The 21,181-nt window shown below is 44.0% G+C and overlaps 1 protein-coding gene across 15 annotated transcripts in view; it reads left to right on the top strand.

Moving 5' to 3' along the window:
• Positions 1 to 21,181, top strand: part of ANKS1A (ankyrin repeat and sterile alpha motif domain containing 1A) — a 186,369-nt gene that overhangs the window by 68,215 nt on the left and 96,973 nt on the right. For 8 of the 15 annotated variants that reach the window (XM_082415045.1, XM_082415052.1, XM_082415051.1 and 5 more), the window contains exons 2-9: positions 3,538 to 3,618; positions 5,406 to 5,562; positions 7,457 to 7,519; positions 14,559 to 14,855; positions 15,570 to 15,708; positions 15,993 to 16,094; positions 16,193 to 16,294; positions 17,670 to 17,866. In XM_082415045.1, coding sequence (XP_082271171.1) covers positions 3,538 to 3,618; positions 5,406 to 5,562; positions 7,457 to 7,519; positions 14,559 to 14,855; positions 15,570 to 15,708; positions 15,993 to 16,094; positions 16,193 to 16,294; positions 17,670 to 17,866 — 1,138 coding nt within the window. The remainder of the gene's footprint in view (positions 1 to 3,537; positions 3,619 to 5,405; positions 5,563 to 7,456; positions 7,520 to 14,558; positions 14,856 to 15,569; positions 15,709 to 15,992; positions 16,095 to 16,192; positions 16,295 to 17,669; positions 17,867 to 21,181) is intronic. The other 7 variants (XM_082415046.1, XM_082415039.1, XM_082415043.1 and 4 more) reach the window with 3 other exon arrangements.

The following is a 21,181-nucleotide window of genomic DNA, read 5'->3' as shown; positions in this document are numbered from 1 at the left end:
AAACTAAGTATGAAAATTGTACCTCTTAGATTTTCCAGATCTGTTTCACTTTCCATCGTTCTATTCATTGTCAGACACAGGTAAATCATTTTTGGTTTAGGAAATGAGGTATAAATGTGACAAAGAGATCATTGCTTTTAACTCTTTGTTTGGAAGGTGCTATAGGAATCCAAGCTTAATGGAGGATGGGGACACCAGGAAGAAACTCAAGCTCCTGACCTTGTCACCAGCTTCCTTAATTGACAAGGAACAAATAATGTAGCTGTCAGAGTACACATGTCCTCTCTTTTCACTTAAAATTTATCTTAAGCTTTTAAGCCAAATACCTACATGCTTATTAAAGTGACCCATGTCACACATATACAACCATTTATTATTAACATTTCATGTTTTTCTCTTCTTTTCCCTGTACATAGGTTCCTTCCCCTCTTTAAAAAAAATATTCTAAAAAGACTACTACATGAATGTATTCACACTGTGTTTTACATAGTGTGGTAGAATACAGAGCAGAACGTGAAATTCCCCCTTCACCACTCTGTGGTGCCTCCGCGACACATGCTTCCTTCCCCAGAGGGAACCACCGTCAACACTGGATGAGCATGCTTCCCATCGCCATCCAAGGGGGGGGGGTGTGCGTGTGCATGTGTGTGTGTGCATGTGTGTACTTATAAAATGAGGGCTCATCTTTTGAATATTATACAATGACTTCTTTTTTTCACTTTGCTGTAACACAGCATATCTTATAAAATCTTTCCACGTCAGGACACATAAGTCCAACTTGTTGTCTTTTCTTTCCTTTGTTGTTGTTGTTAACTGTTATGTAATAATTCATTTTATTGGGGTACCTGGTATTTAACTCCCTACCTATAGGTGGACGTTAAGTTTGTAGTTCTTACTCTTACAGTGGATCAGTCCTGAACAAGGATGTGTCTTTGTGCGCATGTACAAGCATTTCTGTTGGATAGCTGCCTGGAAGTGGAAATGCTGGCCCAGAGTGAATGCCTATTTTTGGTTTTGGTGGGTGCTGCCAAATTGTCTTCCCAGAGGAATTCACCAATTTAAACTCATACCAGTGGTATTTAAGAGTGTTTGTTTCCCTGATCTTTACAAGCGTTTTATAGTGTCATTATTTTCATTTTTGTCAGTCTGATAGGTGAAAAGTGGTATGTGATTATTTTAATTGGCATTCTTCTAGGTTGTGTTTCTGTAGATCTAGCCTTGTCTGATTTCTGCCTTTTAGGAATCCCTCAACATTCCCAGTTACTTGATAACATTTTTTCTTATTTTCTTAGGCTGAATCTCTCTATCTATTTTATGTCCATCAATTATCTGTGGTGTAGGGTGGGAATCGTTTCACTTCATACAACTTTAGACAGGAGATGGGGTAAACTTGTGCACTCAATCCACAATCCTGATAAATGTCTCTCATATATATTTTTTCTCTACAGTATTTACAATTTTCTTTCTTTTTTCTCCTTAGCATTATATTGTAATCTCTATTCTGTCTTATTACATAGCAATATAAATAGTATATAATATTCTATGTGTCTCCACCTTAGTTATCATAGTCATTTCTCTGTTGATGGACTTTTGGGCTATTTCTAAAATTTTATTGTTATAAATAATGCTGCTTCCAACATCTGTGTATAAAGGCTCTGGGCCCAGATGGTTTTACTGGTGATTTTAATTTTAGTGCTCTATGTCAGTGATTCCTGAATATAGAAATGCGTAGATAGCTGCCCAGGTGATCTGTGACTTAAACCTAATACTGATATCACCCAATAACGATAGCACAAAAAGCAAAAACTTCAGACCAGCTTCCTTTATGAATGCAGATGTGAAAATGATAAGTAAAATACTCTCAAGTAGAAGTCACTGATATGGCCCTAATGGATAATGGCCAAATAAGGTTTATTCCAGGAATGAAAGAATGGCTCAATATTAAGAAAGCTATTGATAACATTTTAGTTGGTTCACTGTGAAAAACTATGATATTATCCATAGATGCAAAAATGTATTTAAACTAAACAGTATTTCTAATACATTTAAAAAGGAAAAAAGTAAGATACTTCCTTTACATGTTACAGAGTGTCTACCTCAGACTAACTGCCAATAACATTAGCAGGACAAAACAAAAAAATACTACTTAATAGTATTTTAGAAGCTCTGGCCAATGTAGTAAGGTATGAAACAGAAGTCAGAATTAAGGCTTTGAGGATTAAATGAGATGACATTTCAACCGTCTTAGTCTGGTATTTCTTTTTTTTTTTAAATAAATTTATTTATTTATTTATTTTGGCTGCCTTGGGTCTTCGTTGATGGGCGCGGGCTTTCTCTAGTTGCGTGGTGCGGGGGCTACTCTTCACTGTGGTGCGTGGGCTTCTCATTGCGGTGGCTTCTCTTGTTGCGGAGCACGGGCTCTAGGCATGTGGGCTTCAGTAGTTGTGGCACGTGGGCTCAGTAGTTGCGGCTTGCGGGCTCTAGAGCGCAGGCTCAGTAGTTGTGGCGCATGGGCTTAGTTGCTCCACGGCATGTGGGATCTTCCCGTACCTGGGCTCAAACCCGTGTCCCCTGCATTGGCAGGCGGATTCGTAACCCATGCGCCACCAGGGAAGTCCCTAGTCTGGTATTTCTGATTCAAATAAGGCACTCAAATTGTAGATTCTGTTGTTATTCTTTTTATTACCAATAAGACGTATTCACAAAGGAAAGACAGAATTGTCCCTTGCATCTTAACGCATGTATCCTGGTGCTTTTATGAATGTGGGTTCTTTGATCTTGGTCCTTGTGGTTGAATGATCCTGATTATCTGGTCTAGAGTTTCTCTCAAGCCTTCAGTCACCAGGAGTAGAGGTGGGTACTCAGTACCTGTAACTGACTGAATGGTTTGGTTCAGTGATTTTTTTAAATTTTTGGCTGTATTGGGTCTTCGTTGCGGTACACGGGCTTCTCATTGCGGTGGCTTCTCTTGTTGCAGAGCATGGGCTCTAGGCATGCGGGCTTCGTAGTTGTGGCATGCGGGCTCAGTAGTTGTGGCTTGCAGGCTCTAGAGTGCAGGCTCAGCAGTTGTGGCACACAGGCTTACTTGCTCCGCAGCATGTGGGATCTTCCCGGACCAGGGATCGAACCGGTGTCCCCTGCATTGGCAGTCAGATTCTTAACCAGTGCGCCACCAGGGAAGTCCCTGGTTCAGTGATATTTTTGATGACCTTTCAACGAGCTGTTCTTACAATCCTGACAGTACTCAGAGACACGAGTCCCAGACTGAGTGAATAATAAACTTACCAATGAGGAGAATGACACAGGAAAGCAAGCTCTGAAATGATGACACCGTTGTCTTGATACTTGACTCCTTGTTCAGCACCCCATTGTGTACTCTCAGTGCTGTGCATTTCTGTAGTAAATAGCTGCTTTCTTTTATCAGGAGTCATGTGGAACTAACCTGTTTGGTTAAACACCACACAGAATCCTTTTCCAGGCAGCTAGCTGTCTCTAAATTTGGTTTGTGACTTCAGTCTTTTTTTTTTCCCCCTATAGCATCTGGAGAGGGCCAAATGTGAACTGTGTTGACAGCACTGGGTATACACCTCTGCACCATGCTGCTTTGAATGGCCATAAGTAAGTATTAACGTGCTGCATTCCTGCCCCACTCTTCAGAACCCAGGCCTTCAGATTGTCTTTTTAAATTTTTTCCTTCTGTAAAGGTGTACAAAGCAGGGATGCTGAAGAACAGAGAAAAACTAAATTTAGTCTGTCCAGAATTCTTGAGTCTCTCTTTAGTGTATAATATAAACGTCCTTCCCCACCCCACTCCCAAAATAACTTTAACCAAAGGTTAAGTTTTACCTTTCTTCTGCTTATTCTTTTCCCCTTTGAAATGGGGCAGTGCCTTACAATGATCTGAATACGAAGCTCAAATGTGGGGCAGCCAGAACATAATGGTGCTGGATAATGTATTATGTAACCAGTCCCTTTATAAACTGAAAATAGATCGAGTGGTCATGAGAAACTTTCTTTCTGTTTACTTTATCTTTCTGCTTGCCACTCTTTCCTCATAAAATTAGCCTTGTACACAACAAGAACCATTTTTAAGGGGAAAAATAGATAAATAATATGGCCTATTTAATTCCCTTGAGTATAGAGAGGTTATCAGGAATTTGTGATTTGTGTGGGGTTTGTCTGGGAAGTTTTCTGGAGAAGGTGTGCTTTGGCGAGGGGGTGGGTGGTGGTTTGAGAGAAGGCACAGGTTTCAGTGGTTTGGCAGCTTGAAGAGGGCGCTGCCCTTCAAGTGAGGGAGAATGGCAAGGCTCAGAGCAGGAGCAGGCTGAGTGGTGGAGTACAGTGCGTAGATTTGCCAGGAAGAATGAAAAACAGAGTGTAACGGAAGACAGGGCATCGGGGAGAGTTTGAGGCATAATACTAAAGGAGATAAGCAGTAGAAGTTTAATTTTTATGAGGAAGGATTATTGGGACCATTTAGATTTTTCCGAGCGAGAACAGGGCCCTACCACCTCATGGTATTCTGTCTCACTTTTGCAATATTTGGCCCAGCCTAATTGATGCTGATGTGCCGGAAAGAAGCAATGACTGTTTCCTTCTACATTAAACTTTTCTAAGATATATGGAATGTGATCATTTCCTGTAATGTGGTCTTTTCTGTAACCATCTTAGACAAAGCTAACAGAAAATCTGTAGAGACTCCCTCCACCTTAAATGGTGGGGTAACCTGAATTAAAGTGAATCTCAGACTTAAATGACTGTAGCTTGTTAGCCAAGTTCATCTCCAAATGCTGTTTTTATTTACAGTGATTTTCTTTGACCTCATGCGCGTGGGGATAGTTATACATTTATATCTACTTAATTAGTGGTGTCACCAAGAAGGAAGCCAAGTCCTTCTTTCTGGATGTATCAAGTGATAACATATGCATCTGGCTTATGTTTGCAACCACTTTAATTCTGCTCTGCCTGTCCGCTTCCAGCTCCCACATCACTAAATGCTCTGAATAATGTGGTGAATAATGATATTTGTTTTGCATGACTGCTTTTATGTAAATTCTATCCCTGAATGCTGTTTCAACATCACAAACAAGGAAACATTGCAAGGTTTAGACAAGGGGACCAGACGTTTTCAAAATAATGGAAAATAGATGGATTATGTAGAAAGCCCAGATACACGGGGAGGTGATGAGTCAGTGTAGTGTGCCTCAAGATGGCTCAGCTGCTGTCAACAGCTGTACAAGTAGCTCATGGAATAAAAGGAAGAGGTGGGTGGTGAGCTCAGGTAGAGATGGGGAGCCAGATGAGATAATCTCTGTGAAAGGGCTTTGTGCCAAACAGATGTGCAGAACTGTTAGTACAAAAGACTTGTGGGTTCTGCAAACTCATGATCGATTTTTGCCTTCTAGGGATGTGGTCGAGGTTCTTCTGAGGAACGACGCACTGACCAACGTGGCTGATTCTAAAGGCTGTTACCCTCTGCACTTGGCAGCCTGGAAAGGAGATGCCCAGATAGTGCGGTTGCTCATCCATCAAGGGCCCTCACACACCAAAGTCAATGAACAGGTTGGAGGGAAGGGAAGCTTTCTGCACTCAGCTACAGCCAGACCTTAGCAGCCCCATCACCGTCTCAGTCCCATAGCTCAGATCTCAGGGAACCAGCTCTTCCCTGGCCTAAGGGTGATTCCCCTCTTCCCAGCGCTGCTCCTTCTAGTGCGTCAGGGAAACCTTGTACCATGAAGGGTGCATTTCATATGCATTTGAATCATGCAGATTTGGAATAGTACTGTAACAAAGTTATAAATACTCACCTCACGTGCAAAACTGGAAATAATGCAAATCCTGCAGAATTGCCCAGAGTTCATTTCAAACTCTTGGGCTTTTGCCATCAACGTGGCAGTGCAGCTTTAGCTGGTAAACAGAAATACTCCCAGCATGTGTTGGTACTATGTGAACCATGCCGTTGTTTTACGTGCATCAGAACTCGCAGAAGTGGTGGTACGAGTGCTAGTGCTGAAAAATGAACTCACAAAAACACGTGAGTGGAGGTCTGAGGTGATTCAGCAGAATGAAGATCATTTCCATGGTGTCCTCTAATGTTCATTTACAACTGACCATGCTTTGACAAAGCAGAGAGAATTCTTAAAAAATAAAAAAGGCAGCATTTGAGCAAAACACCATACACTGGCCATGGATTCAGGTACTCTGAGACTGTACCTTCTCTTCTTTATATTTATTCCTTTGGGAAAGTTATATTTGAATTATGTAAGTTGTAGACAAACCTCTCATAAAATAAACCTCCCTGTAGTTTGGATCTGAGATGGTGTCGACTTGCGAGGAGATGGGCCCTCTCTGAATGACAAGCCATTCTCCTGTTTCCCTCTCTGCTCTGAACTGAAGTAGATACTTTTCTTATTTGCTTGAAGGAGAGAGATGCTGCCCTTTCTCAATAAGCTTGGGACTGTTTTACTAGTGACTTTGCTGAGAGGAGATTGTTCAGTTGCCTGTAGGATTAGATCAGGGTTATTCCTCAAAAAAATAGGAAACCATTCTTGAAGTCCCCCTGTCAGCAAGACCATGCACATTCTCAGTGAGCTGTTAAGAGCACACTTTTGATTCAGAGAAGGGCAGCTTCACTGTGAGGGCTGAGAAAACTACAGCAGTGCTCCCAGCTCCCTCCATTTGGAGATTGTGTGTGTACAGCTGTTCATCAGCTTCCCTTTCCCCCTTCTGGCTGTATTTTCTGGGTAGGTGAGCAACAGACATTCAAGATCATCAATGAGGATGTTTGTTTTATGACATTAGGAAGGAAAATTGTCTCTTTAGAATTGCCTCTTTAGAACCTAAATGCAATTTTACTCCTCCTGGCTAATGTGACAGTAATTTCTCTTACCTGGAGGAAAATAAAAGAGGTTTGCTTTTAACTAATATTCCTCAATGTGGAAAAATCTAGTCACCCATTAAAGTCCTTCTCGTTTAAGAAATTTTCAGCCACCATTTCTAACCCTGTCTTTGCTCACTTTTGCCTTGGAACACAGCTGCTTGGATTTTTGAGCCACTTGAGTATGCTAGCTTGTCCTGCTCACAGCCGCCTCCTGTCTGGAGTGTCCATTGATAAGTGGGACCCAGCCCAGTGCTTTGCATATCTGGCAGGCAGGTGGGTGGGGCAGGGGCTGGGCACAACATCTGCAATAGCTCGAAAAACCTAATGCATCTAGGCAGTGGTTACAAGTACTTCACTGATTTATTAAAAACCATTAATGTTGCTTCAGTTGGAAGCTTGGATGAGAGGGGTGATGAGCGCTGTGCCCTGGAGGTTGTCTTCCCCATTAACTTCCTTTTGAGGCACCCAGAGGGCAGATCCAAGTTGTCTAGTGTTGGGCGCCCTTGGGGCTGTGCATTGCTTTGATATATTTCATCCATTTTATCATCACATTTTCTTTTCCTCTCCTTTTTATAGAATGCTCTTGAGATCAAAGAACTCAAAAAGTACGGCCCCTTTGACCCTTATATCAATGCCAAGGTGTGTACTTTTCGCTGCCAGGATTTCTCTGCATCATTTCTCCAAGCTGCACTTTCTCTCCGGTCCTCTCTGGCTTCCACTCTCATCCACTCAGGCTCTTCTTCATCATCCTGATGTTTGTCCGCTTCAGCCCATCTGCTTCTGGCTTGCCTGGGAACGGGAAAACGGAGCTTCAGTGGGTTTTGTTTTTGTTTTTAAAACCCATACCAATTCTGGAAAGGTTGGGTGCTTTTCCTGGAATGGCTGAAAAGCTTAGAAGTGGCAGAACTGGGGAAATAGAAGGGACCATATTATGGGCATAATTTACTATTGTGATTTCTAAAATCATTTAAATTCAAAAAAGAAAAATGCAATTAAAAGATTTACACAAAGTAGCTTACTTTTTAATAAACACAGAAAATGATTAAATTGTACTTCCTAGATTAATATTTTTTTTTAAGTTTGCTTTCGATATTTCTCTTGAGATGGAATCCGAACAATAGCTTGTGGTGGAGGTGTGGCAGCCGGGGCGTGGGTGACTCCATTTTACTCTTAAAAGCTGCTGGTGTGGCTCCCCTCTCTTTTCCTTGAGTTTGTGCCTGGGGCTTTGAAGCCTCAGTCCCTTCTCCCCAGCCATTAGCTTCTCTCTCTGCTTGGTCACTCTTGGCCCTTGGAACAGCTCAGAAATAGGAAATGAAGTTGTAGGGCCAAGCAGGACACTTGCCTTGAGTCTCCCTCCCCAGTGAGGCTGGGATAAGTAACGGGCTGATGGGCCTAGTGATGAACGTCCAGCCTCGGGCCTCGGCCCTCCACTGCCTCTGGAGGCAAAGCTGGTGGGTTGGGTGATGGTGTTAGCCTGTCTCCTCTGTGCTCTCACCTGCTGTTTTTGACTCAAGGTTTCATTCAGATGAGGTTTGCTTTTTGGCAACAATCTGGAGTTTGGTTGAGTCACTGCATTATTCACATCAGCTACCTTTCACTTGGCTCTGAATACAGCAGCCGCTGGGAAGGGAAATGTAAGGTCCTTCTGCGCATTTCCAAATGCAAGGCAGATATTTCATGTTTTTCTTTGAGAAATACTGATTTAGCAAATGAAGGTCCCTATGGGCTGGACCTCGTCAGGCTCTACGGGAGATTTCCTTCAGCTGTTGGGCCCTAATGGTGGAAAAGCAGTTTGATCTGGGGTGGTGGAACACAGTAGTTTTAGTTTGCCCACACTTTCAATTCTGTCTTCTAATCTTCAAGACAGGAAGATAGGAAGATACTTTATCTTCTTTTTTTTTTTTTTTTTTGGAAATAGTGCAGCAGAGCGGAAAACCCTCACAGATCAAGTCAGACCCAAGTTTGAAATCTGTGCTGCCACTTACTGGTGTTGACTTGAACAAGTTACTTAGTTTCTCTGAGCTTTAGTTTCCTCTTCTATAAAATGGGATATGCCATCTGCCTGGAGGGATTATTTTGGAGTTCAAATAAGATCATGTACATGAAGTAAAAATATCTGGTTACTAGTAATATTTGAGGTCCTAATTTTAAAAAGTATGTACCATGTGGTATTTCTGAAAGGGCGTTTTGGAATTTATTCTTTGTTTCTAGTGGCTGAAGCTTAATGCAACATTGCTGTATTGGTCCATTCAGGGTTTTGTTTTGGGGGGAAGCACCTTGAAGTGATTGTTTCTCGACTTGGTGGTTAGTTTAGTTAGCTTATAAAGCTCTGATTAAAGGGTAAGACTTTTGTTCTTAAAAGCACATTTTCCTATCCCTTGATTTTGCACACATAAAAGAAACTTCGTCTAAATGGAATAAGAACTTACTTCTCTCTTTGGAAATACAGTCTTCCCTCAGTATCCGGGAGGATATTGGTTCTAGGACCTCTGTGGATACTGTATTCAAGTCCCTTATATAAAATGGTGTAGTGTTTGCACATAACCTACTTCTGTCCTCCCATACACCTTAAATCATCTCTAGATTACTTATAACACCTAATAATACAGTGTAATACGATAATACAATGTAAATACTGTGTAAATAGTTGCCACTTAGTAAATTCAAGTTTTGCTTTTTGGAACTTTCTAGATTTTTTCCCCTGGAATATATTTTTTTTAAGCATTACCTTTTAAAATTATTTATTTATTTTTGGCTGCATTGGGTCTTCGTTGCTGTGCTTGGGCTTTCTCTAGTTGTGGCGAGCGGGGGCTACTCTTTGTTGCGGCGCGCGGGCTTCTCATTGTGGTGGCTTCTCTTGTTGTGGAGCCCGGGCTCTAGGCACACGCGCTTCAGTAGTTGTGGCACGTGGGCTCAGTAGTTGTGACTTACGGGCTCTAGGGCGCAGGCTCAGTAGTTGTGGCGCATGGGCTTAGTTGCTCCGCGGCATGTGGGAGCTTCCCGGACCAGGGCTCGAACCTGTGTCCCCTGCATTGGCAGGCGGATTCTTAACCACTGCACCACCAGGGAAGTCCCTCTCCCAGAATATTTTTGATCCATGGTTGGTTGACTCATCAGATGCAGAACGTGTGGATTAGGAGGGCCAACTGTACTACCCTTTGCCTCCACCCCACCCACCACCTCCTCAAAGGCCAAGTGATGTAAACTCCATTAAGGGATAAGGCTGTTTGGGTTGTGCTAAGAATGCAGACTCTTCTCAGGTTGATTCAATTCTAACCTCCCTAGGTTTTATCCTGGCTCAGTGGGTTTTCATTGACCTGGTGTGTCTAGGAATTGTTTTTGCTAAAATACGTTTGTGTGCTAAGTCCTATCAAGCACCTGTAGGAATTAAGAAGTTGCAGATGCCTTTCCTGGGAGCAGAGATGGTTTTCATGAGCTTTTATCTTCCTCTTCACCATATGCACCTTTTCCTGTTTCAGCAAGTCAGCATAAACCAGTCCAAATGTACGTCATCCTTAGCTAAGGTGAAACTATTAAAATTGTTTACTTACCCCCTTTTAAAACAATTTTAACTTAGTCTGAATATCATAAGATGAGCAGTAGTCAAATTAGTTTTATGGTAGGTCTATTTCTCCAGACACTTAAAAGTAATCCACAGGGACTTCCCTGGTGGTGCAGTGGTTAAGAATCCGCCTGCCAATGCAGGGGACACGGGTTCGAGCCCCAGTCTGGGAAGATCCCACATGCTGCGGAGCAACTAAGCCCATGCACCACAACTACTGAAGCCCGTGTGCCTAGAGCCCGTGCTCCACAACAAGAGAAGCCACCTCAGTGAGAAGCCCGCGCACCGCAACAAAGAGTAGCCCCCGCTCGCCACAACTAGAGAAAAGCCTGCGCACAGCAACGAAGACCCAACGCAGCCAAAAATAAATAAATTTAAAAAAAAAAGAAATCCGTGTTCAAATTTCACCAATTGTCTCAATAATGTCCTTTAGAGCAATTTCTTTTTCTGGTCCAAGGATCATTACATAATCTGGAACAGTTATCCTCAGCCTTTTCTAGTCGTTCATGACATTGACATTTTCGAAGAGCATAGGCCGTTTGTTTTGTAGACTGGCCCTCAGTTTGAGTTTGTCTGATAATTCCTCTTGATTTGGTTCAGGTTATACATTTTTGGCAGTAATGCCACAAGAGTGATGTTCATCCTTCCTTTTTAGTGCATCGCATCACCAGGCACATGATGTCAGTTTGTTTTGTTCTTGATGATGATGAATGATTGTTTGTTTAAGTCGGTGTCTGCTAGACTGGTAACCTTTTTAATGTTAGTTTTCCTGGGCTTTACCCTCTGAGGTGCTACCTTGGCAGACCTGGGGTGGGGCTCAGTATTAGTTACCTTTAAGCTCCCTTGTAATTCCAAAAGAAAGCTTGTTTAAGAACCACTGATCTAGGCTAACTTTCCACTAGAGCAGGATTCCTCTTTTCTCACCTAAAACGCAGGCCATCTACCCCTTATTTTATTTGTTTGTTTGTTTGTTTCTCCTAGTAGCAAGCAGAATTACTCTTGGCAGCCTCTTTTTGGATTCCACTGATTTTTGGTTTCTTATGCTTGATTGATATCTATTTTCCTAAACCTTCCATCTGTTGGTCAAAGTTCTGCCTTCAGAGCTTTGCAGAGTAAGTCTGACTCCTCCTCCACATGAGGAACTTGGTTCTCATGCTTTTCCGGTGTCTTCTAAATCTTTGTAGACCCACTTTGTCCTTTTGTTCCAATTTGGGTATATTTCTAGAGACTATACCATCATTGCTCCAGAGAGCTGTAGCCCTGGTGTTCCTAACTTAGATATCTGTCAACAGTGGACAAGAGTGCAGTTGGGCTATAATCCAAGCACTGGGAGGTGATGGTTTTGAATAGTTCCCAGAGGAGAAGGGTCACGGGAATGTTTCTAGATGGTTCTCTGCTGTTTGTAGTTTATGTATATATGTGTATGTATATAAAACACATAAATAATGGATTTATACATTGAGTGGGGTCTCCAGATATAAAGGGTATAGGGTTTTTTTGTTTTTTTTTTTTAGAAGTAATGACCTAGCAAGGAAAAAATGAAAGTGGGTCTCAAGATGAGCAGGAATGGGGAGTTTGTGCAAAGCCTTGGGGGAAATTGGGGTATTTCATCTCAGTCCCCTTCCTTAGTCCAGATGCATAGCAGTATGATTCTGGGAGCTCTTGGGGTGTTGTGAGCACCCATGGTGTGATTTGAAAGGTGTGAAAGAGAAGGATTCCAGGTGGTTGAGAGTCTGTATCCTCCCTGGAATCCCTCCCTTTCTTGTGGGTCCATAAATCCAAAACTTAGTGACTTCTTGCCCTGAAAATTGTTAGGCTCCAAGGGGAAGTGGTAGTAAGAGCTCATTGTGATGGCCTGTGTTCAATAGTCGAGAGATGTGGTCACCACAGAAGTAAACTCAAGAGTATTGTAGTTACCAGACCATGTCTGGCAAGACTGGAACATAAATAAGATGCTTCCTACACTGTGAATATAAACTGCAGAGATGTGGTTAGGCCATTTTTAACATAGGCAGGCAGTTTGCCTGGTAGTGATCAAGACCATGCCTTTAGCGAGGCAGCTCTGTGGTAGCTGCTTTAGTTCTGGCAAAAACCCAGAGAAGACTTTTTTTCCCCTGCTGGATAGTTTAGAGTTTTACAGTTCTTCAGACCCTAATGACATACTTTTTACAGATTATTCTGGTTGTTGGGAGACAACTTGGATATAAAAGAGATAGCAGTGTCTACTTCAGAGTAAACGAGTTTTTTTGGACTGGAGTTTTAATGAGAATAAGCTGACTTTCTTGGCCCTTGCTGTCATGCTAATCTTGAGATATAAAACCCTGAGAATCCTCTTAAACTTCTTTGGGTTGCAACTCTGCCCCAGAATCCCTCTACAGGAAGCTCCTGTGAGTTTTCATTGCTGTAGCTGTCTTTTCTTCTCCTGAGAAAGTGAGGTGACAGCTCTAAGTTTTTCATGCCATAGCTTAATAGGAAGTGGGCACATGGGTGGCCTGAAAGGTTTGTTTGGCACAGGGAGCCCCAAGGATTAACTTCCAGCCCAGAGTTTCTCCTGCCCTCCAGACTTTCAGGTTGACATGGAATTCGCCCCTTGGACCCAGCTGTATCACAGGAGGCCATTGCTAACTGGCTGTGTTCTGTGGCCAGAGAAGTCTGTCTGCAACTTCTCAGCAGCTGCTCTCCTGGAGCTGTGTTGGAGCTCAGTGCTGCTTCCTCTGTTTATCTGTGTGCATTTATCTTTGCATGTGGCTCCTGCTACCACCCTTTCTGTCCTTGTTTCGTTAAAAAAAATTTCTTTGCTATCATGCTGGCCTTTTGGGGCCTTGCGCCTAGTAGCCCTGGATCTTTCTGATACACTTGGTGTAGCTGGAAAAAATGATGCAGTTAAATGCCAGATCACAAGCAGATGGAATTGCATGCATGTTTGGGTAACTCCTAGTCTGTTACTTTTAATATCATTAATAGAATTAAAGCAATTGTGGAAACATTTAATCTTTACCTTTTGACCACTGAAAGGTGCATAATATTGACCTGAAGGACACACGCCCTCAGAAGCTTTGTTTCCCCAAAGAGGCAGAAGCCTCCTGGATAAATTCAGGAATCTCAAAATCTTGTGGGAGAATTATTATTTTCATTAATGCTTCTAAAAATGGAGAGGTCATGGAAATTCCTCTATGCCTGCTCTAGTTATACATTGTCAGTAGTAGTAAAAGAAAGAGCATAATTGGAATGATTAACATTTTGCTTCTGATGGTTGATAAAGCACAAACTTCTGCTTTATCTCAGGTTCTACCTTTAGTTTGAGACAAAATTGGCATCAGAGGACCTGTGGGGTTGTGAATTTGAATTAATGGCAATGTTACAATCTTGAATATTTTGCACCTCTCACACAAAACATTCTGGTGTCTGATTGTATCTTTCTTACCTAAGAAACCCTTCTTGGCACAGTTGTAGGTCCTGCATGCATTGGCTGGGGCAGGCTCCTGGAGCAGGCTCAGGGTGGCATCTGGGTCCCGTGTTACTCTGTGACTGAGCTCAGGCGCCTCAGTTCCCTGGCAGTGGCTGTTGGCTGATATGTTGAGAGTGATCTTGGGTGCTCTGCTCTGTAACTTTCATTGTTGGCCAATTGATTTGCATGCACGGAGCTACGCAGATGACAAACTCTTTCCAAAAAGCTTGTGTGCGAGGCAATGGATGGTCAGCAGATCCAGAATCAGGACCACGGGGGTGGCTCAATAGAAATTGTAAAACCAGTTGAAGTTTAAATTGAGTCAATGGCAGTGATGTTACGGGCATCCATCTGTGCCAGGGCTTCTCCCCGCGGCCTGCCGTGTTCCCGAGGTGGCTCTCCTTGCCGTCTGGAGACACGTCTGCATTGGCACAGAGGAGACTACAAAGGCTGAGGAGCCGACTGCTCCCCTCTGGCAGTAACTGGGGCAGATGAGGCTGATTGGAGCCGTCGGGCTTGTTTGCGGGATTCTGACATAGTTCTATTAGTCCCCAAGTGTTGCTGCTGTTTTTCTCATTTAAATTTCAATGGTTTTACATGTGATTACCCCAGTTGTCTGCCAGTCTGCTGGTCACCTTTCTGACATCATCCGCCTGTTGACTCTTTAGAACAATGACAACGAGACGGCCCTGCACTGCGCAGCGCAGTATGGCCACACGGAGGTGGTGAAGGTCCTCTTAGAGGAGCTGACTGACCCCACCATGCGCAACAACAAGTTCGAGACGCCTCTGGACCTGGCTGCGCTCTACGGGAGGCTGGAGGTGGTGAAGATGCTCCTCAACGCACACCCCAACCTCCTGAGCTGCAACACTAAGAAGCACACCCCTCTGCATTTGGCAGCAAGGAATGGCCACAAAGCCGTGGTCCAGGTCCTCCTGGATGCTGGCATGGATAGCAATTACCAGGTAGTGGGGCGGACGTTCCTCCCAGGCCCAAGGGACCTAGTCATTTTGGGAAAGGCACAAGTGCCATGCTGCTGGGCTGTGTTCCTATTTAGCACGGTTCACATCACATGTAAGATGCTTCCATTTGCTGACTCATTGTAATGTGAAGCTTTAGAGACAAAGAAACTCCTCCAGTGAGTGTGTTATTTTTTGTTTCTTTTCAGGGGTAATACATGGTCATTATACCCTGAAAAGACATGCTTATGGACTCTCTCTTGAAATTAGAAAACTTTCATTATCTTCCTATACCTGTGTTCCCACTGCCACCATTAGCGCCTCCAAAGTCCCATCAACTTGATGTTGCCGATAGGAGACTTAGCATTTCCCTTTGTTGGTAGCTTTCTCCATTCAGATGAATGGCCATTCCTTAGGCTTTGCATCCACCAGACCACATTTGAAGTTAAGGTGTTTCCCCCCCTTGTACTTTTCTTCTCATCATTCCTTCCACCCAGGAAGGTGGGGTTTTGAGGAGTGTCACCAATAGGTGGTTCCAAGGATAACAGTGCAGTTATTCATGTGTGACCACCTGGTGGCACATCAAGCACCCACGTATGGGCCACAATTGTGGTTTTGGAATCCAGACAAGAAAAGTGGGAAAGATAATGACAGAGGACTTTGTGTGGTTTATTTTATTTTCCTGTCCCTTCTTGTCTACGTCCCGTTTGTCGTGTGAAGCCACGCCAAACCTGGGTCCCTGTTCTGATGACATCCTGCTCTGCGCTCTCATTTGCTTTCCAGACGGAGAAGGGCAGTGCTTTGCATGAGGCTGCTTTGTTTGGCAAGACCGATGTGGTGCAAATCCTGCTGGCTGCAGGTGAGAGGTTGGCAGCGCTCTTGTCTACACAGCATGCCAGGGTTGGGATCATTTCCCCCAGGATCCCTAGAGGGGGATTTTTACTGGCTGCCTTTGAACCCAATATGTGTATGTCTCCACTGGTTGATTGCAAATGTACGAAGTTCTTGTATAGCTGGATAAAATATCTTTGGATGAAAATGTTGGTTGTGCTGCCAGGAGCATTAGGTATCCTGGAATTTGACCCTCTTTGAGGCTGGCTTGAAAATTCTCACTCCCCTGGTCCACCTGGTGTGCCTTTCTAGGAATTGACGTCAACATAAAAGATAACCATGGACTGACTGCCTTAGACACTGTCCAGGAGCTGCCATCTCAGAAGAGCCAGCAGATAGCAGCACTGATTGAAGGTATGGGTCCATCTCCCTGCCGCAGGGACCAGGGGACACGCTGGCTGAACCAAGCCACTGGTATTTGGTGCAGCTTTTTTTTTTGTCTTTCCATGTAGATCACATGACTGGAAAAAGAAGTGCAAAAGAGGTAGATAAAACCCCCACAGCCCAGCCACCTCTCATCTCCAACATGGACTCCATATCCCAGAAGTCTCAGGGTGAGTCGGCCCTCTTCCACCAGCAAAGGGGCTCTCAGCTTGAAAAGAGTTGAACGTTCTTTGGCAGAATGGAAAATCTTAATTTAAATAATTATTTCAGGGGATTGGGAGTACTTAATAAGTTCATATTCAAATTCATTTTTTTCCAACTACCATATGAAGTTTTCTTGGGCAAAGCTTAGGCCTTGATGGTGGACCTTTTCTTTCCTACTTTATTTTATTCTCTGCTTTTAGAGTTGGCTCTATGAGAGCTATCCTGGGATGTGTGGTAGACAGGATGATCTCAAGATGAGCTCAAATCTCAGTGAAACCTTTTTTTTCTAACACACACTTTAGTGCCTTGAGTATAGCTGGCTCACAGTAAATATTTAATGAGTGTCATCTGGTTGGTAGATGTGTATATGGCAGATTTTAGTAGTCTATCATTTGTCCAACAAATGTGGTCTGGGTGCTAGCTTGGGCAGTCCAGCCTCTCCATCGTTAGCCAGGATCCACCTTTTCAGATTGATTGAGCAGCCTTTTGGGTCCTAGGTCTGATGAATGAGAAAGACAGAACACTGGCTGACACCTCCCCCAGATACAGATCACAATGAAGAAGGCTCGAGAAACAGAGCAAAGCCAGATACTGAAAAAGGAAAGGGATTTTTCAGAGGAGTGCAGAGATGCAAGAGTTCAGGGGTTCTCAGCCTGTCTTTACTGTAGAGTCCTTGTTCCCCTCCCCTGGTCACACTTTTTTTCTTGACCTCATAATTTGCTGGTAATGGGATTAGTAGTTCACTAAGCTCTTAGCTTTCAAGGATTTTACAGTTACAGTTTTGACTCTTTGCAAGTGACCCAGAGATCCCTGGTCTATAACCAGATCCCTGGTTACTTTGCAGAGTCACAAATTTGGATCCCAGGCGCTCTGAGGTTCGTAGTTATCTAGTGAGTGAGTTGCAGCCGCACAGCGCCTTCATCTCAGAAAGGCTTCACCACCCTCTATTTTGCTTGGGCACATGGAGGTTCTTGTTAAGAATTTAAAGGGATTACTGAAGTTTTCCAGTTGTACCTTGCTACATCTTATGGTTTAAGTTTATGCTGTCATGGTATTGAGGTATTTGGGAATTTATAACGATCTTGGGAGATGTCCTTCATAGATGTCAAAGGTTCCATATTGAATTAGAGAAAAATCTGTTCATTTCTCAGGGTATGAAGCGCAGATGAAACTCTCTATATTTATTCCTGTCCGTGGAGAAAGCCGTGATTTATTTTCCTGCTCTAGGTTAACGTTGGTCAAGTTCAGGTGGCCGAAGGGGCTTTGGGTTGTTCCTGTGGTGGGAAGTCCAAGACTGTGCTCTCCTCTCACCGACTCTCTTGACTTCTAACCCCTCTTCAGGTGACGTGGAGAAAGCAGTGACTGAACTGATCATCGATTTTGACACCAACACGGAAGAGGAGGGTCCTTACGAGGCGCTGTACAACGCTGTCTCCTGCCATTCATTGGACAGCACGGCCAGCGGGCGCTCGTCTGACCGGGACTCCGTGAGCAGGGAGGCCGAGGCGGCGGGAGTGAAAGCTGCTGGAGTGAGGCCTGTACGTGGCTGACCCTCCGCACCGGGGTTCTGTTGTCCACCTCTGCTCTGCTGGGGAGCGGGAGAGAGGACGTGCGACCCCCAGTGCCAGCTGTGTTTCAGGGGCCTGGGTCCCACTCACCCTGTTCTCCTGGGGGCTCTGCACCATCTCGCTCTTGCTTAGTGTGGTCAAACTCTGCAGCTTGCGTTGAGGTAGAATTTTAATTTTTCCAGTTTCAATATAACCTGTTTGCATCCTTCTATTACTTTTTTGGCCTTAGAGTAAATTGAAGCATTTTATTTCTATTTAGCCTCACTGCTGCTTCTGTCTTTAGGGTCTTTGCTATATATTGTTTGTTTCTTTCTGGAGAGCAGTTCTGTCGATGAAAGAGCTTGCTAAATAAGTTCCTGTCAGCCCTGAGTACGTGTTCACCTTCCATTTGCCCTCAAAAATTTATCCATTTGTATTTGGACAGATTCTGTGTTCAGCAGGGTTGTAGCAAGGCTTAATCAGACAGTGTATGTATTAGTATGTGCATTCCTATTTTTCCCATAGTTATAACCCCTCCAGCCATTGAAATAGTAGGATGGGGACAACCCTGAATTTTTCCCTCTAAAGGTCAACCTTCCCATCTGACTGCTTCTTTCTCTAGCCCTTGCTTCTTCTTCTTCTTCTTTTTTTTTTTTAATTTTTATTTATTTTTTTTGGCTGTATTGGGTCTTCTTTGCTGAGCGTGGGCTTTCTCTAGTTGTGGCGAGCGGGGGCTACTCTTCGTTGCAGTGCACGAGCTTCTTATTGCGGTGGCTTCTCTTGTTGTGGAGCATGAGCTCTAGGCATACGGGCTTCAGTAGTTGCAGCACACAGTTTCAGTAGTTGTGGCATGTGGGCCCTAGAGCACGTGGGCTTCAGTAGTTTTGGTGCGTGGGCTCAGTAGTTGCGGCGCACGGCCTTCAGTAGTTGTGGCTCGTAGGCTCTAGAGCGCAGGCTCAGTAGTTGTGGCACACGGGCTTAGTTGCTTCGTGGCACGTGGGGTCTTCCCAGACCAGGGCTCAAACCTGTGTCCCCTGCACTGGCAGGCAGATTCGTAACCACTGTGCCACCAGGGAAGTCGCTCTAGCACTTGCTTCTACTTCTAGCCGTATACATTGTTCTCCAGATTCCTTACCCCCATTTTCTCTACCAGGGTTTTACTGTGAGCCTAAGCCTGAATCAGTGGTCCCATGGCCCTTCCCTCCTGCACTGTTGAGGTTTTGAACATTGCACTTTTAATAAACAGGCATTGCTCTGACAGGATCCCAGTGATAGTCCCACCTTGAGGCATATTTTCAGGTGTATATTACTTCCTGTTGGAGAGGCTGGCCCTTCCCTTTTGGTGCAAATCTGGCTTATGACCATTTTGATGATCCTTTGGCTGCCTGGTGATCCTCAGGCTTTTCATTAATGCCCTGGGAATGGCCTGACGTTTTTGGTGTTCTTTTTCATTAGGCTCTTTGCCCTGCCCTGGGATAGTTCCAGCATTTCAGTATAGGCCCACCAGTCTTGTGGTAGAACCCCCAGAGCGGGTGTTATCGAGGACCGTGATGAAACTCCTTGTCGGTGGTGAAAGCAAGTGCATATGCCGAGCACCGCTCACACAGTGCTTCTGCAGACAGAACTAGGGTTTTTTTTTGTTTGTTTGTTTGTTTGTTTCCACTTCTTTCACTGTTAGGTACAAATGAATTAGGGAAATCCAACCTGTGGAGGAAGGTGTTGCTTTCAGTGGCACTTACAGGTGATGCCCATTAGAGGGAGCTGGAGGCTTTGCAAGAAGAACACGGGGTTCCTGAAGTAAGCTTTGAAGGAGCAAGTTCCTGTGAGGCTTAGCCACTGATTTACACAGGTTCTTTGTTCATCCCACTGTAGTAATCTAGCCTCCTATGGTCCTGCTAAGTAGAAACTGATACATCTTGGGGTACATGCTTTGCCAGTTTTACTTGAGTATGTTGTTGCCGTGCTGCCTTCCTGGTCCTTGGTAATTAACTGTGGCCAAGGGACTGTTCTACGTCTTGTAAACACAGCGGATGGTATGTATAAATCAGCTTCATAGTTCCAGGCCCCTGGGCCATAGTTTTCATGGTAGAAAAGACCGTGAAAGACCCATGCTTCTCTTTCCTTCCAGGGGCCCTGGTGATTACCTCTTCCACAAGAGCCTTTCATATTGTTCTTTCTAGGCTCCTTTAGCCTTGGGAAGGCTTCTAGGATGAGTCATTTTTGTTGTTGTTACGTTTCATTTTGGTTTTCCTCAGCTCTTTGTGTCCCACAGTTGGATAACTGGTGAGATTATGGGCCTGCTCTGTCTGCTGTTCCCTTCCTTACAAGGTGGCCCTGGACCAGGCTTGTTCCTACGCTTCTGGAGCAAAGAAGGGTGGGGAAAGTGGACTTAGTGGGAAATCTGACCTAAAAAGCTTTGTTCAGCTTGACCATATGAACTTGTTTTGGAGTCGTTGCCATTGGGCATCCATCCGTTGGCAGGGGATTTGGGAATGACCAATTTATCAAGATATAATACCAAGCAGTAAAGCGTGTTTAACAGAGAGATCATGGATGCCAAGTGCTAACTAACCCGGCAGCTCCTAAAACATGAGAAGTGTCTTTCCTTGCAGGTTTCTCTGAGGCTGTCACATAATTCAACACTCACCTCCACACCAACGTGTAAAAATACTCTCGTTCTAGCAACACAGTGAACTAACCTACAAGCCAGGGAAGGAGCCTGCAGATCAACTCCTGTTTCAGGTTCCCACTCCCTTCCTTGTAGGAACATTGACTCTCAGGCATAAATAGGACTGTGTGATATAAAGACGCTGAAAGTACAGCAGGGATAGTGGCAAAACTCTCTTCAGCTTTCTTTCACCAAAGATCATTCTGTATATTCCTGAAACTGTCTACCCATGATCTAGATAATCCCCTCTTCAGTGAGTTTCTTGCTCTAGGGCAAGGGGTTGGTGAACCAAGACCCACAGACAGCTGCCTGTTTTTGTGAATAAAGTTGTATTTGGAACACATCCATGCCCAGTCATTGACATATTTTCTATGGCTACTTTTGTGCCCCAGTGGCGGAGTTTACTGCAAACCCTAAAATATTTACTGTGTAGCCCTTTAAGAAAAAGCTTGCCAACCCCTGCAAGGGCAGATAACTGACAAATAGTCCTTTTTTAAATGGGCTGAGATGAAATAGGGTTTTCATATGCTAATGATACATAATAGTAATCATTGAAGGAGGTGACCAAGGATAAGAGACAGTTCTGAGCTTTGAACAACTTTCAAGTTTGAGCAGGAGTTGATGTATTTGCCCTTGAT

The sequence above is a fragment of the Balaenoptera physalus genome (genome assembly GCF_965194825.1).
Source record: "Balaenoptera physalus genome assembly, chromosome: 11".
In the NCBI taxonomy this organism is placed as follows: Eukaryota; Metazoa; Chordata; class Mammalia; order Artiodactyla; family Balaenopteridae; genus Balaenoptera; species Balaenoptera physalus.
Note: the sequence above shows the minus strand (reverse complement) of the source record. Positions and strands in the feature narration are given on the sequence as shown.